At 45.1% G+C, this 16,241-nt stretch overlaps 1 protein-coding gene across 1 annotated transcript in view; it reads left to right on the top strand.

The window, feature by feature from the left end:
- The window catches only part of ADGRD1 (adhesion G protein-coupled receptor D1), a 239,951-nt gene that overhangs the window by 176,793 nt on the left and 46,917 nt on the right, over positions 1 to 16,241 (top strand). Inside the window, exon 21 of the mRNA XM_056859596.1 lies at positions 1,281 to 1,347. Coding sequence (XP_056715574.1) covers positions 1,281 to 1,347 — 67 coding nt within the window. The remainder of the gene's footprint in view (positions 1 to 1,280; positions 1,348 to 16,241) is intronic.

Raw genomic sequence — 16,241 nt, 5'->3', positions numbered from 1 at the left:
TTTAAAAAAATGTGCCTCCAACTGCTGTTAAAGGTCTCTCAGGAACAAGACTAGTCAACGGAAAGGTGTGTGTGTGTGTTAAGTGCTGTCAAGTCGCTTCCGACTCATGGCAACCCTATGAATGAAAGTCCTCCAAAATGTCCTATCTTTGACAGACTTGCTCAGATCTTGCAAATTGAAGGCTGTGGCTTCCTTTATTGAGTCAGTCCATCTCTTGTTGGGTCTTCCTCTTTTCCTGCTGCCCTCAACTTTTCCTAGCATGACCGTCTTTTCCAGTGACTCTTGTCGTCTCATGACTTGACCAAAATACAATAGCCTCAGTTTAGTCATTTTAGCTTCTAGGGTCAGTCCAGGCTTGATTTGATCTATAACCCACTGATTTGTTTTTTTGGCAGTCCACGGAATCCGTAATACTCTCCTCCAACACCACATTTCAAAGGAATCTATTTTCTTCCTATCAGTTTTCTTCATTGTCCAGTTTTCACACCCCTACATAGTAATAGGGAATACGAAAGGTGGCAACCCTTAATGAAGCGGGAACAAGCTTTCCATGGAGATAGATTGTGATGATCAGCCATGTTAGTGTGTCTGGAGCAATAGAAAAGAGCAAGAGTCCAGTAGCGCCTTAAAGACTAACAAAATTTCTGGCAGGGTGTGAGCTTTTGTGAGCCGCAGCTCACTTCTTCAGATACAGCTAGAGTGTGAGTCCATCTCTCCTTAAGTGGAGAAGAGCGAATTAGACACACAAATGGCAATGTAAATGTCAAAAGCAAGCAAATGAAATAAGCAGGCGTGGTTGGATTAGGTGTGATATGCAGAGGGGAAGTCCCTTAGGCATGATGTTCAGTCTTCTGCATTTGGTGAGACAGATGACGCCTGTCTGGACCTGTGCAAGTTTCTTTACAAGGTTGATGGATTTCCATTCTGTATGGCTAAATGTGATGCCTTCCATGGAGATCGATCACGATGGGTAGCCGTGTTAGTCTGGTTGTAGCAGCAGAAAAGAGCAAGTGTCCAGTAGCACCTTAAAGGCTCACAAAATTTCTGGCAGGGTGTGAGCTTTCACGAGGCACAGTTCTGAAGAAGTGATCTGTGGCTCACGAAAGCTCATACCCTGCCAGAAATTTTGTGAGTCTTTAAGGCGCTCCTGGACTCTTGCTCTTTTCTATAGGAACAAGCTTGTGTGGAATCTGGTCTATTCTCCCTGCTAACCCAGCGAAATGCTGTTTCGATCTCGTGGTGGTAAACAAACAGTAAGCGTCTTTCCTTTTTCTCTGCAGCTGCTGGCTTTCCCTGGAGAATGGTGCAATCTGGGCTTTCGTGGCTCCAGCTCTGTTCGTAATAGTGGTAGGTGCAATCCTTCAATCCTTTAATTTTTCCTTGACTCTATAAAGAGAAAAGGTGCCACATCTCTCACGCAATTGACCGATCTACTTGACAGCAGATAATGCAGCATTCACTTCTCAGAAAGTGTCTTTGGCTGTTTTATCCAGGGAGTGATTTCATGCAGTATTAGTTTGTGAACGTGATAAAACAATATGGGCTAGGGAGTCTACCTGATCTGGACAAAATGGGCATTTACGTTCTTCTGCGATAATTTTATTATATCTTTTAATATCTGTTCTGTCTTGGTTCCATATGAGTGTGAGAAGGATGGGAATGCTGTGGCCACATCCAATTTTTTTGTGTGAACTACATTTTTTTGTGGGGGAGGAAATCAAGTTCCATCAAGTTGAAGCTGGCTTATGGCAACCGCCATAGAGTTTTCAAGGCAAGAGGTGGTTTGCCATTGCCTGCCTCTACTTAGCGACCCTATACTTCCTTGGTCTCCCATCCAAGAACTAAGCAAGGCCAAGGCTTAGCTTCAGAGTCTGATGAGATCAGGATAGCCTGGACCATCCAGGTCAGAGCTCTACAAAAAAGGCCTGAGACTGTAATGGGATTTTTCTAGCATTGCAGCAAGGGTAGGCAGGGTAGAGCGGGAAAAGCAGTGGGACTTTAGGGAGAAAGGTAAGGATAAGACCTGGCGATCACATGGAGCAGCTCTAATTGGACTATCCCACTTGATCTCACCAGATCTCAGAAAATACCTGGAGATTTTGGGGGTGGAGCTTGAGAAGGGCAGGGTTTGGAAAGGGGAGGGACTTCAATGTCATAGAGTCCAATGGCCAAAGTGGCTATTTTCTCCAGGGGAACTGATCTCTGTCACCTGGAGATCAGTTGTAATAGCAGGAGATCTCCAGCCACCATCTGGAGGTGGGCAACCCTACCGCAAATCCAAGGGTGAAACAGACCATCCTTTTAGCCTGCCTCTTCTTCCTCAGAGTTAAGGTTGCGAGTTCTAGGTTGGGAAATTCCTGGAGATTTGGAAGGAGGAGCCTGAGGAGGGTGGGGTTTGGGGAGTGGAGGGACTTATGAGGTATAATGACATACAGTCGGCCTTCCAAAGTGGGCATTTTCTACAGGGGAACTGATCCCTGCCACCTGGACATCAGTTGTAACAGTGGGAGATCTCCAGCTACCACCTGGAGGTGGGCAGCCCTACAGACCAGCCAGCTGCTGTGCATGCATTTCACATGAACACATGAACACATGAAGCTGCCTTATACTGAATCAGACCCTTGGTCCATCAAAGTCAGTATTGTCTACTCAAACCGGCAGCGGCTCTCCAGAGTCTCAGACGGAGGTCTTTCACATCACCTACTTGCCTAGTCCCTTTAACTGGAGATGCCAGGGATTGAACCTGGGACCTTCTGCATGCCAAGCAGATGCTCGACCACTGAGCCACAGCCTCTCCCTTGTGACACGTTTAGCAGTGCTTTACAATGGGAAGAGCCGCATTCCTCCGCTTTCCGGTTTGGGAAGTCAGTGCCAAGTGCTTGAAGCTTAAGCACTCCATCAAAGGAGGGTAGTTAATGCAGGTCTGTTAGGTTCAGATGGCTGCCCCGGCTGCATTTGTCAGCTGTAATGAATTTCATCTTTCTAGCCGGGAGTCGCAGGTTCATGACTGAGCTGCTGATACGTGAATGTATTACAGGGCTTTAATTATACCCGCACATTAAATTACAGCGAATTGTTGCTTAATCACTTGGATGGCTCGAAGAGGTTGCGAGGAATGGCTTTTGCCTGGGATTAAGGAAGAGCTACCTCCTCGGGAAGGATCTCTGACGCAGCTCCCTGTCAATGCTCTTTTTTTATCGATTAGCCTGCTGTACCTCCTGTGATAACAGTGCTCACCGCGGGTTTACTGGCAAATGGAAGGGTAAACATATTGATTCAGAATTTATACCTCTGTCTTCCGTGACTTCCCAAAAGCGTGTGGATTTTCAAAGAAGGGAGCCTAAACACAGGCTGCATTCTCAGGAACTGCTTTGAGAAGGAGCTCAGACTTTGATTGTTTTTAAAAAGAAGACAGGGAATGGGAAAGGCATCAGGATACATGGTAAACAAGAGTCTTGTGAACACATGAAGCTGCCTTATACTGAATCAGGCCCTTAGTCTATCAAAGTCATGTATTGTCTACTCAGACTGGCTCTCCAGGGTCTCAGGTAGAGGTCTTTGGTCATTTATGCATGGGAGTTTCTCCTGAGGTTCGTTGCTTGCTGGACCCACACTTTCCTGCTGGGAATCTATGCACCAGCAGTCTCCAAGCTCAAGTGCCCGCCCCTTGAAATGCTGCTTTGTAATTGGCTTACTTGTAGAGTTTACTGTGAGAGAAAAACCCCAACCCAATCGCCACATATAAAAGCATTTTAGGAGCAACAACAAAAACAACAAATGAAGCAATCTGAAGGGAGGGGGGGAGAGAAATCCAAGCCTTGGTTTTAAAAAGATTTTTTTCTGCTCAGGGAGAGCTCCAAGGAACCAGGAAGTATTTCAATCCTGCTTTACATGCTGCATTGTAATTGGCTGTGAGGGAAACCAAGCTTGCGTGCCCCGCACTTTGCCTTATGCATAGGGATTTCACCCAGGCTTTGCTCAGGGGAGAGGGAAGAGTTGGGTTAACAGAGGAATGGTAAGACCCAGACATTGCAAGGGCTGGGCACAAGGTCATCTCTAATGGACCAAAAACTCTTGCATAACTCCAAGGAACAATCAATTCAAACCGAGGGTGAACGTGAGTGAAAGTACCCATGTGTAAACGACCTTTCACATCACCTACTTGCCTGGTTCCTTTGACTGGAGCTGCCAGGGATTGAACCTGGGATCTTCTGCATGCCAAGCAGATCATAGAATCATAGAGTTGGAAGGGACCGCCAAGGCCATCAAGTCCAACCCCCTGCACAGATGCTCTACCACTGAGCCACAGCCCCTCCCTTGACAGGAATGCAAATTGTTTTTGTTATCATCGTGGTACCTGAAAGACAGGAAAGTTGGTATGCAGTTGGTTAGAGCCACCTTCATAGGATGCTTGTGGTAGGGCCTCACTAGGTAGATAGGTAAGTAGATGGTAAGTAGATAGACTAGGATTGCCACCCTCCAGGTGGGGCCTGGAGATCTCCCAGAATTGCAACAAAACTCCAGACTACAGAGATCAGTTCCCTGGGAAAAAATCTCTGGATTTTGGAGGGTGGACTCTGTGGGTCCCACTGAGGTCCCTCCTTACCACAGCCCCATCCCTCTTGGGGCTCCACCCCTAAATCTCCAGGAATTTCCCAATCCAAAGATGACAGACCTAAGAAAGATGGGATTATGAAGGGGAAAAAAGTTGTAAACCGCAAGGTCAATGGGACACAAAATGCAAGGAATGGGTAACCTTTAAATGCAATGAAGAGAAGAACAGAGACCATTCACGCTAGCAGAAATGGGAGCTAACACAAGTGCCCTAGTTTTGCTAAGGTGATTATTCCCTCTAATGACTGAGTGATCCCAGGTCCTTGTTAGGTTCTTTGCAGATGGTGTCAAGCTCTCTGATGAATTCTGATTCAGGGCTCTGCATCACAGGCTCTGCTGGTTGGACAAGGATGCAAATTGTTTCTGTTATCATTGTCAAGGAAACTTTAAAATATTCCTTTTAGATGAGGCTAGGAGAGGAGAAGAAAGTAAGCCCTTTTGAGGTCTCTATTGGGGAGAAAGATGGGGATAAATAGGGTTGCCAGGTCCCTCTTCACCATTGACAGGAGGATTTTGGGGCAGAGCCTGAGGACGGTGGGGTTTGTTGAGGAGAGGGGAGGGACTTCGATGCCATAGAGTCCAGTTGCCAAAACGACCATTTTCTCCAGGTGAACTGATCTCTATTGGCTGGAGATCAGTTGTAAAAGCAGGAGATCTCCAGCTACTACCTGGAGGTTGTTCAAAAGAATAATTCACCAGTGCTGTATGCAGGCTAAGCTCCTTGCAGCGAAAGCATTCACACATCCTCCTTTGACTTGAGGAAGGCTGACACAATGAAGCAGCTACAAAAAGAAAGAAGGCATTTTTAAAGTTGCCTGTGGAAGTCAGTTAGCTGAAGAAGCCACAACGTGGTGAAAACGCTGACACATTCCGGAAGGCGCGTTTCTTCCCTCCCCCTGCTTGGGAGTTGGACTGCTATCTTCCCTCCCCCCATTCGGGAGTTGGACTGCTATTTTGTCAGCAAGAGAATTGATGAAATGCTAGCTGTTCTAGTTTATGGAAACAGACGATCTGGATGGACTTATTTCTTCTGTTTTGTATTGTTGTACGAGTAGGTTTTCGCATGTGTATGGTATCTGTATAGGTTGTATGTTGTAAGTGTTTGCACATTGTAATTGAAGATATACATGTTGAGAGGTTGCAGTACCTGGAGGTTGGCAACTCTGTTCTCTGCCCAAGATCCTGTAGAGTCAAAGGAGATAAGAATAAGCTAGATGGACCAATCGCTTGAATCCATACAAAGCAGCTTCCCATTGTTCATAGGAGCCAACCTTTCTGTTTACCCCAGGTTTTAATGGCATTTAAGTGATTAATCAACTCCCCTGCTTTCTTTAATCTGCAGAAGGTGGTGTGTTTGTTTCAGCACTGATGTTTGACATTTTTCTGTTCTGTCTTAATATCTTAAGCCACAAGACTTACGGGTAGCTGGTGAAAAATAAATATTGCACTTAAATGGATTACCGTAGTAGTGGAACGATATCGAGTATATGCTACAGCTAATGACCAAATGCGCCGAAATCACATGTGAATGCTGTCAATTACAGATGAATTGTGACCAATAATATATGCATATTTACCTATGTGGTGTACGAGAACATACTCAGGAGAAAAGCCTGTTATAGGACTGGCTGGTTACTGAGGCACAGATTTTCTGATTAAGAAGCAGGCAACTTCCTTCCTGAAATAAGCAATACCTAACAGTCCCATCCAAGTCCCATTGCCAAAAAGTCCTATAAAATGGAACCTACCTATCACATTCTTAAGCCACCCTTCCTCCAAGGGCAGGGTTGCCAACCTCCAGGTGGTGGCTGGAGATTACAAGTGATCTCCAGGCTACAGAGTTCAGTTCACCTGCAGAAAATGGCCTCTTTGGAAGGTGGATTTTATGGCATTATATCCCATTGAAGTCCCTCCCCTCCTCAAACTTTGCCCTCTTCAGGTTCTAGCCCCCAAATCTCCAGGTTTTCCCTGGAGTTGGCAAACCTATCCAAGGGTGTTAGGGTAGCTTGCATGGTTCTCCCTTCCTCCCAACAACTCTGAGGGATAGGTTAAGGCTGAAAGAATGACTGGGCCATGATTGCCCAGAGACAGTGGCGGATCTACTATGAAACTAATGGAGCTTAAGCTTCAGGGCTCCTAATCTCAATTGCCAAAGCAGCTATTTTCTCCAGGTGAACTGATCTCTATTGGCTGGAGATCAGTTGTAATAGCAGGAGATCTCCAGCTCCCACCTGGAGATTGGCAACCCTACTCATTTGGGTTTGGGCCATACTGGGAGGAATGAGGGGATTTAATCTTTCAAGCCCTACTTTGTTTCACTAGTCAAAACTGCCTTCCTATTGGTTCTCGTAGGTTATCCGGGCTGTGTAACTGTGGTCTTGGTATTTTACCAAGACCATGGTTACACAACCCGGATAACCTACGAGAACCAATGAACTCTGACCGTGAAAGCCTTCGACAATATTTTGCCTTCCTATTCTTTGTTAGTTTTTTTTAAAGAGAAGAGTTTAAGAGCATACATCTTTTTTTCCCCTTTGAAATGTCCAATAAAACGTTATAAGGGATTAGAACTGTAATATAATGGAACAGTTGGGGGAATTGTTTTATAAGGGAATTGGAATATAGTCTCTTGCAGTGTTTATTATAGGCATCATCTCACTTTTATTGCATCGTCTGTTGTCTTTGCAATCCATTTTCTACATTGTTTGTGCTGGATGTGGTCTTAGTTTGTGGTTTGCATTATTTTCTAATTCCACCATCCTATTTCGGTTGCATTGTTTGTTGGATCTCTTATGCTGCCTGACTGCATTTTTTGTTTTTGTTCTTTATAATCTGCCTTGAGTCTCGGTGAGAAACGTGGGCTATAAATAAAGCGAACAAGCCAGAAAACAAACGAACAGAACAGGGAGGCCAGTTTTTATTGCTGAAACTGAGTTGGACTTAGGGTTGCCAGCTCTGGGTTGGGAAATACCTGGAGAATTTGGGGGTGGAGCCAGAGGAAGGCGGGGTTTGGGGAGGGGACGGACTTCAATGCCATAGAGTCCAATTGCCCAAGCTGCCATTTTCTCCAGGTGAACTGCTCTCTATCGGCTGGAGATCAGTTGTACTAGCAGGAGATTACCAGCTGCCACCTGGAGGTTGGCAGCCCTATTTCTTGCGCGGTTCTCACTACACCGTAGCTCACTCATGTCCTTTGTGTATCTGAAGACCTTTTCCGTGAGATGCTAGTGTTGATGAATAATGGACCGAGAATGAAACCAGATCCAGTATTCCGAGGCCGTTTCCATTGATTCCGCACCTTCTTCATCTTGCTTAAACTCCTCTGGCATAATTACTGCCATGCCTTCAAGCTAATGCCCCAAAACGTTATTGATTACGAAACAACACACAGCAAACACTGATTCGGCTAAGCTCGGGAGTGTGAATTGCAAAGGCTTCTAGCCTTGGCAGTTTATTGACTCCGTTTGGATCCTGTGAAAGCCATTTATTAATGGAGCTGAACTAGAGATAGGGGCCAAGACTCAGGTCACAATTAAATAGCCAAAAAGCCACGGTGGGGAGGGTACGATTTGCAGCAGAGAAGCAGAGGATTACACACATATGGGTGTGCTTGATCCGTCTGTTGATCGGCAAACCTCTCCCCAAGGTGGGATTCATCCAGCTGGAATAACAGATGGGCATGTCTGCTGTGTTGCAAGGAAAAAGGGGTTGGGAGGAAGAAGAAGAGTTGGCTTTTATATGCCGAAAGCAAATGGCCCAAGGATACTGGAGCAGAAGCTTTTGTGTATTTAGACACGTGCAGAGACCCAGAGTTGCCAGCTTCCAGAGTTAGCTCTGCATGATGCAACCGTTTTTGGGGAAATCAGTGGTCGCTTTTTTCCTTACATATCACAGCCACATATTTGGAGACTAGGCAGGCTTAAAAAACACGTGAAGAAGAAGAGTTGATTTTTATATGCCGACTTTCTCTACCACTTAAGGGAGACTCAAACCGGCTTACAATCACCTTCCCTTCCCCACAACAGACACCCTGTGTGGTAGGTGGGGCTGAGAGAGCTCTAAGAGAGCTGTGACTAGCCCAAGGTCACCCAGCTGGCTTCATGTGGAGGAGTGGGGAAACCAACCCGGTTCACCAGATTAGCATCCACTCATGTGGAGTAGTGGGGGAATCAAACCCAGTTCTCCAGATCAGAGTCCACCACTCCAAACCACCGCTCTTAACCTCCACGCTGGCTTCAGGGGTAAAAAAGCCAGGGGAAAGAATATTAAGAGCCCCCCTGTCTATCACCCTCATTGGTAAATGCATCTACACTAGGGTTGTCAGTTCTGTGTTGGGAAATACCTGGAGATTTTGGGGATGGAGCTTCAGGGCGGTGGGGTTTGGGGAGGGGAGGGACTTCAATGAGGTATAATGCCATAGAGTCCACCTTGCAAAGCTGCCATTTTCTCCAGGTGAACTGATCTCTGTCTCCTGGAGATCAGTTGTAATAGCAAGAGATCTTCAGCCATCACATCATCAGGGGAGGGGCTGTGGCTCAGTGGTAGAGCATCTGCTTGGCATGCAAAAGGTCCCAGGTTCAATCCCCGGCATCTCCAGTTAAAGGGACTAGGCAAGTAGGTGATGGGAAAGACCTCCGCCTGAGCCCCTGGAGAGCCGCTGCCGGTCTGAGTAGACCATACTGACTTTGATGGACCAAGGGTCTGATTCAGTATAAGGCAGCTTCATATGTTGGCAACCTTAATCTACCCCCCAGCTACATTATAGCTTTTCAGAAGAAGAGTAGGTTTTTATACCCCACCTTCCTCTGCCTTAAGGCGTCTCAAAGCAGCTTACAATTGCCTCCCTTACAACAGGCACTCCGAACAGGCTGAGAGAGTTCGGAGAGAACTGTGACTGGCCCAAGGTCACCCAGCAGGCTCCATGTAGAGGAGTGGGGAATTGATCCCGGTTCTCCAGATTAGAGTCCACTGCTCTTAACCACTATACCACGCTGGCTCTCAAACAGCAGCGAAGTTCCTAGGTTTGAAATTTCCATTAGTTTGGCCTTCAGGCATCTTTATCCAAGTTGGAGCCATTGCCAATCTTGTAGCTTCAAGCAAAACAGAGAAGATTCATTTGGAGTGAAAATGATTAGTGCCAGCATTTGAATTCCATCGAAATTGCGAAATGTAGAATAAAATAATTGGATCTGCCTTTTTGATTGAGAAATTTTATCTTTACAAAAATATAGTTTGGGTTCTTTACATGTGTTGGCATTTCTCTATTGTTTTGGCGTCAAATATGCAACACCAGTTGTTAAATACTAAACACCAGTGCATGTCAACTATCAAATCAAGTCAGATATCAATTATTGAAAGCCATCCATCCAAAGCTGTCAAGTATGACACCCCATAATATGGTAACTGGTAAAAACAGACCCAGTGCAGAAGCCTGTTATGTGACAACTGTCAAACATTGGAATGATATTTCATAAGCTGCCAAATGCAAATATGAAATATTCTTTGAATATTCATTGAATATCTGCAATATCCAAAAGTGCAGAGAAAAATTTTGGGCAGCAAATTCATTCCCCCTCTATAATGTATCAAGATTTTGAAAGAGCAGGTCTCTGGAGTGGTGACATAGACGTTTCCTAATACAATATGTTATGCATCTATAATGTTTTCCTAGGCATTCAAAATGCTTCATGCAAACTATTTCTATCATCCCTATAATAATCTCACAAGATGACCCTGAGCTATTTTCCACAATGCAGATGGGAAAACCGAAACGGTCTTGACTAAGATTGGTCTGTGGGTTCGTGGCTGAGATCAATTTTTGAACAGGCAACTTCCTGGCTCACAGCTCATTCTCTTAACCATTACAATGCAGTAGTGGCACAGCGGTATATGGTAATGTTGCCAACTCCAGATTGGAAAATGCCTGGAGATTTTGGGGGCGGAGGCTGGGGAAGGCGGGGTTGGGGAAGGGGAGGGACTTCAATGCCATAGAGTCCACCCTCCAAAGCAGCCATTTTCTCCAGGGGAACTTATCTCTATTGTTTGGAGGTCAGTTATAATTCTTAAAACAAATTGGATTGCAGCCAGAAGTTTTAAATCTCGTTGGTGGGTCAGTGAGATAACCATCGAGCGGCAAAGTCTGTTCCCATGGAGGGGAAATTTGGAGATATTGTGACTTCTTTGATGAGGTTTATGGCCCAAATTAGATTATATAATCACCATTTGTTTGGATTGAATTCCCTGGGAAGGGCATCGAGAAGGAAATAAATGTATCAGAATCGGAGATGGATGGGTTGAAGCGTGGATTTAAAGTTGAGTATTTTATAAGAAAAAGAATAATAGCGTATGGAATTAGCAAATTGATTACAGAGTTGGAAACACACACACACACACACACTAAATAAATGTTCTACAAATCTTTGGAAAGGGGAGGGACTTAACTTCTACTAATCTTAACCTAAGCTACTGTTTAGTGTCACCAAACTCCAGGTACTATCTGAAGATCTCCTGCTATTACAACTGATCTGGGGCTGATAGAGATCAGTTCACCTGGAGAAAATGGCCACTTTGGCAATGGGACTCCATGGCATTGAAGTCTCTTCCCTCCCCAAACCCCGCCCTCCTCAGGCTCCACCCCAAAACCTCCTGCCAGTGGCGAAGAGGGACCCTACACATGCTACTAATCAAAAGAGAACTGGGGGGAGGGAGGGAGGAGAAGAATGAGGAAGAAAGATATACAGGTCATTCCTAACTTACGGACAGATCCTGTTGGTGTTTGTGGACTGCTGAGTTTAATTAACTGAGACACTGTTATTAATGAACACATGAAGCTGCCTTATACTGAATCAGACCCTTTATCCATCAGAGTCAGTATTGTCTACTCAGACCAGCAGAGGCTCTCCAGAGACTCAGGCAGAGGTCTTTCACATCACCTACTTGCCTAGTCCCTTTAACTGAAGATGCCGGGGATTGAACCTGGGGCCTTCTGCATGCCAAGCAGAGGCTCTACCACTGAGCCACGGCCCCTCCATCTTTTGAGGGAGGGGGTGAGTGAGTGAGCTTGCATTTCTCCTTTCCCAACCCTATTGCTAATTACCTTGCTTCCGTTCTGTGAAGCGGAAGAATATGCTTTGCTGTGCTGGGCTTCTCTTCTGTCCCCAGATTAGTGAAAGACATTCCCATCTACCATTCGAAACTTTGAGTGTGTGTTAAGTGCCGTCAAGTCGCTTCTGACTCATGGCGATCCTATGAATCAATGTCCTCCAAAATGTCCTATCTTTGACAGCCTTGCTCAGATCTTGCAAATTGAGGGATGTGGCTTCCTTTATGGAGTCAAACCATCTCTTGTTGGGTCTTCCTCTTTTCCTGCTGCCCTCAGATTTTCCTATCATGATTGTCTTCTCCATTGACTCTTGTCTTCTCATAATGTGACCAAAATACGATAGCCTCAGTTTAGTCATTTTAGCTTCTAGGGTCAGTTCAGGTTTGATTTGATCTATAACCCACTGATTTGTTTTTTTGGCCATCCACGGTATCCGTAACACTCTCCTCCAACACCACATTTCAAAGGAGTCTACTTTCTTCCTATCAGTTTTCTTCAATGTCCAGCTTTCACACCCATACATAGTAATAGGGAATACGATGGCATGAATTAACTTGATCTTGGACGCCAGTGACACATCCTTACACTTCAGAATCTTTTCTAGCTCCTTCATGGCTGCCCTTCCCAGTCTCAATCCCCTTCTGATTTCTTGGCTGCAGTCTCCCTTTTGGTTGATGATGGAGCCAAAGGAAAGTCTTCAACAATTTCAATTTCCTCATTGTCAACCTTAAAGTTGAGTAATTCTCCTTTAGTCATTACTTTTGTCTTCTTGATGTTTGGCTGTATTCCTGCTTTGGCACTTTCTCTTTTAACTTTCAGCAGTAGTTGTTTTAAACTTTGGTTGAGGCCAAATAAAGAAATAAAATAAAAAAGGATGCGTAGCCCTTCTGGAGGATCAGCGATAGGATCCATAGTATATAAGCACTGATTCTAGAACCTACTCGTGGAGTAATACAGCAGGATACCAGAAGCCAGTTACAGGAGAAGGTTAACTGCAGTGTAACTTGTGTTTTGAACTGGAAAGAGAGCAACAACGAAGCAATATGGGCCTGAACAGCGACATATGAGAGCTGTGAGTTTGTCATATGATCTTTTTATGATACCGAGGCCTTTTATGCATGGCTGTTTCCCTCACAGTCACCCCTCCGACGTCTTCGGTTTCTTTGTCTTGATTATGCATGCTGTTTCCGACCGTCAGAGGTCGCCTCGCTCTCCCCCTGCATTTTCCGTGTTTTGCCTGAGTTTGCAAATTCGAGATAAAACAGGTCCCAGAGAATGCGGGGGAAATGCGAGGAAATGCAAAGGGAGAGCGAGGCAACCTCTGATGGTCGCAAACAGCATGCACAATCAAAACAAAGACCCAAATTCATAGATGGATGACTGCGAGGGGAACAGCCATGCATAAAAGGCCTTGGTGTTCCATAGCAGGAGTTGCCAGGCAGACACGTCGAGGTTCCTTGGTGGTGGGACATATTTGTGAACCATGCTGTGGTTCACTAGGTCTGTTCCACTGTTTTTAGTTGGACTGAATCCCAAAGAACATATTTCTGAAGAAGAAAAAGACAGTTACAGCACCTGAATTTTTGCAACAAAGTTGAGGGGTGTTTTTTTCTTTTGGCAGAAGGTCTCCATTTTTATCAGCCATCTGCCACCGTGGTGGATTTCCATATATATAGCAGTATTAAGGAAATTCTACTGGAAATTCAAACATCTGTTTATGGTGTAGCGTTAGTAGCATTTGAATAGACTGGAAGTCATTAAGCTCTTGTGGGAGGGACAGACAATGTTTTACAAGCTTCCGTATATTGTTTTTCTTCACAAATTGCTACTTTCCAAGGGTTTCTGTGTAGTTTGTCACCAACATTTGTGTATATGTGTACATTTAAAATAGCAGGTTCCTTAGGCAAGTTTCAGAAATGGGATCATGAACAAAATCCCATATTATCATCATTGTGTGAAATTCCGGTTTGCTTTCTCAGCAGTGACCTTGATGTTGAAATCTTCGGTATAATACGGTTCATGGCTTGATCTGAAAAATCATTGCTTTGTAACTGCAGTAACACATAGGCATCAGAAGTCACCTCACTCTCATTTCCACACGTTTTGCCTACATTTTCAGGGACCTGTTTTATCACAAATTTGAAAACACGGGCAAAATGCACGGAAATGCAGAGGGGAGATCAAGGAGACCTCTGATGGTTGGAAATGACATGCAAAACCAGTCAACCGATCATGTCGTTTGGTGGTTCTTATCTGACAGAAGATATTCATGTCTAATTTTGTTAGATCTTCCGGGAAACCTTCCTAGCAACGGTCCAATAGTTACGCTACGAATTTTATTGTGTAAGGTACACTCAAATAACAGGTGCTTGATCGATTCTATTTCTTTTTGTGGGCAGACACATTCCTGAGCTGCTGATGTGCGGGGACGGCAGGGAAGAGGTGCAGCTGTGCCTCCTCCTGACCTATTCCCCACACGCTGCCAGGACGAAAAAAGCCTTTTAAAGGCTTTTTTTGTTTTCACTGGGGCTAAAAGCTGCTAAAAAGCAGGCGCAGCAACTCCATCCAGGCCGCTGGCGTCCCTCGCCGAAAGGGCATAGGCAGCTCCACCCCTGGGAACATCCCAGGAATGCCCCTCCACGCCCGCTGGCGCCACAAGTCTCTGTCTGCATTTATGTGGCAGGGAGACTCTACCAGTGGAGGAGCGGCATGCAGCTCCGCGGCGCTCAGACGCCAACGGACCTGTCCTCACCACCAGTGTAAGTGCGTCTTGTGCCGTGATTAGACACGCTTACGCTGGCGGTGAGGTCACACCTCCTCCTAAGGGGAATCGGCCCCCAGCCTCAGGAATGCACCGATAGTCTCTCTTCATAAGGGATTTTCTTGAAGAGAGATCAATTTCCCTTTGGAGGGTGTACTGTATGGCATTATAATATTGCATAGGACGTATAACAAAGCTTTCCATTTTCTCTAAGGAAATTTGCATGGTAATTAAGAAAGAATAAATGTGCTAAGAAGACTGATGGGAGAAACACAGTTAATGAATGTACCAGATTTTATGGTCCTTCTATTTCTAAGGTTGTCAAAAAGCCCTGAGAAAAGTATCCTGTGCCTTTAATAGAGGCTTATAGGATGTTATTTACCTCCCTGCTATGAAAAGCCTGTTTCTACACATTAAATTGCCATGAAAGGGGAAGGACATTTTTCTCCTGGCCTGTTGGCATCTCTGGTTCTTTCATCAGTCTCAGCTTGGATTCTCTGGTCTGGCCTCTTGCCTACTCTTGGCCCCCAGTCTTACATCGCAACTCACCCACCCCCCAAGAACGTATTGGCGGTTTGTAGCAATTATGGGGAAAATACAAAGCACTCCCACCAGAACCACTAGGTTGACTTGGCATTAGTCTGGTGTAAACAAAGAGCAGAACGTACCACTTTGTCTTCCTCTTCCCATTTCGCCCAGGCCCATCTGGTTCGATTGATCAAAATACCGGGTGGAAGCATACGCCATCCATTTAATGATTTCCTTTGCGACCTAGCAAGGGACCCCACAGCTGCAATTATTCGAGGTGGCAAGTGTCACTGTTAATGATGCTGGGATGGGAGTTAAAACATCTCCTAGAACCGGAGAGTGCATTAAAGCCAAGGTAAGGCAAGTCGTTCCAAACAAGCGCCCTGGGAAGCAAGTGGGAACAAGAGAGGAGTTTGCATGTCCAGGAATTTGTTGAATGGATTTTACTTAGGTCAATGGAGAGTTGATCTGTTTCTAACCCTTACAGTTCCCTAATATTTCTGGAGGGGGATAGCCATGTTAAGTCTTTGCAACAGATATAAGTCTTGTGAAATCTTAAAGGATAATTTCAGGGGATAGCCATGTTGGTCTACAGAACAGCTAGAATCAAGCCCAGTAGCACCTTAGAGACCAAGAAGATGTGGGGGTGTAAGCTTTTGAGATCCAAAGCTCCTATTTTCAGATACAAAGGGAGCTCTGACTCTCGAAAGCTTATATCTCAAAATCTTGTTGGTCTCTGAGGTGCTACTGGACTCAAATCTTGAAGAATAAGTGATTAGCTGGGCCATGCGTTTCCATCAGATGAATACATTTCCTATATCTACAGCCTCTTCTTTTAAACTAAGACAATCTTTCAACCTAAATAATCCCCCCCAAATGGTCACATTATGAGAAGACAAAACTCACTGGAAAAGGCAATCATGCTAAGAAAAGTCGAAGGGAACAGGAAAAGAGGAAGACCCAACAAGAGATGGATTGACTCAATAAAGGAAGCCATGCCCCTCAATTTGCAAGACCTGAGCAAGGCTGTTAAAGATAGGATGTTTTGGAGGACATTGATTCATAGGGTCTCCATGAGTCAGAAGCAACTTGATGGCACTTAACACATGCACACACACATACACACATTTAATTATTCCTCTCCCCTTGTTGTGTCCATTCCCGTCTCAAAATTCAGCCTGCTAAATTTAAGGAGGATTTTTGCTTGAGAAAGCCTGCAACTCCTCTGAAACCCAG

The sequence above is a fragment of the Euleptes europaea genome, chromosome 13 (assembly GCF_029931775.1).
Source record: "Euleptes europaea isolate rEulEur1 chromosome 13, rEulEur1.hap1, whole genome shotgun sequence".
Classification (NCBI taxonomy): Eukaryota; Metazoa; Chordata; class Lepidosauria; order Squamata; family Sphaerodactylidae; genus Euleptes; species Euleptes europaea.
Note: the sequence above shows the minus strand (reverse complement) of the source record. Positions and strands in the feature narration are given on the sequence as shown.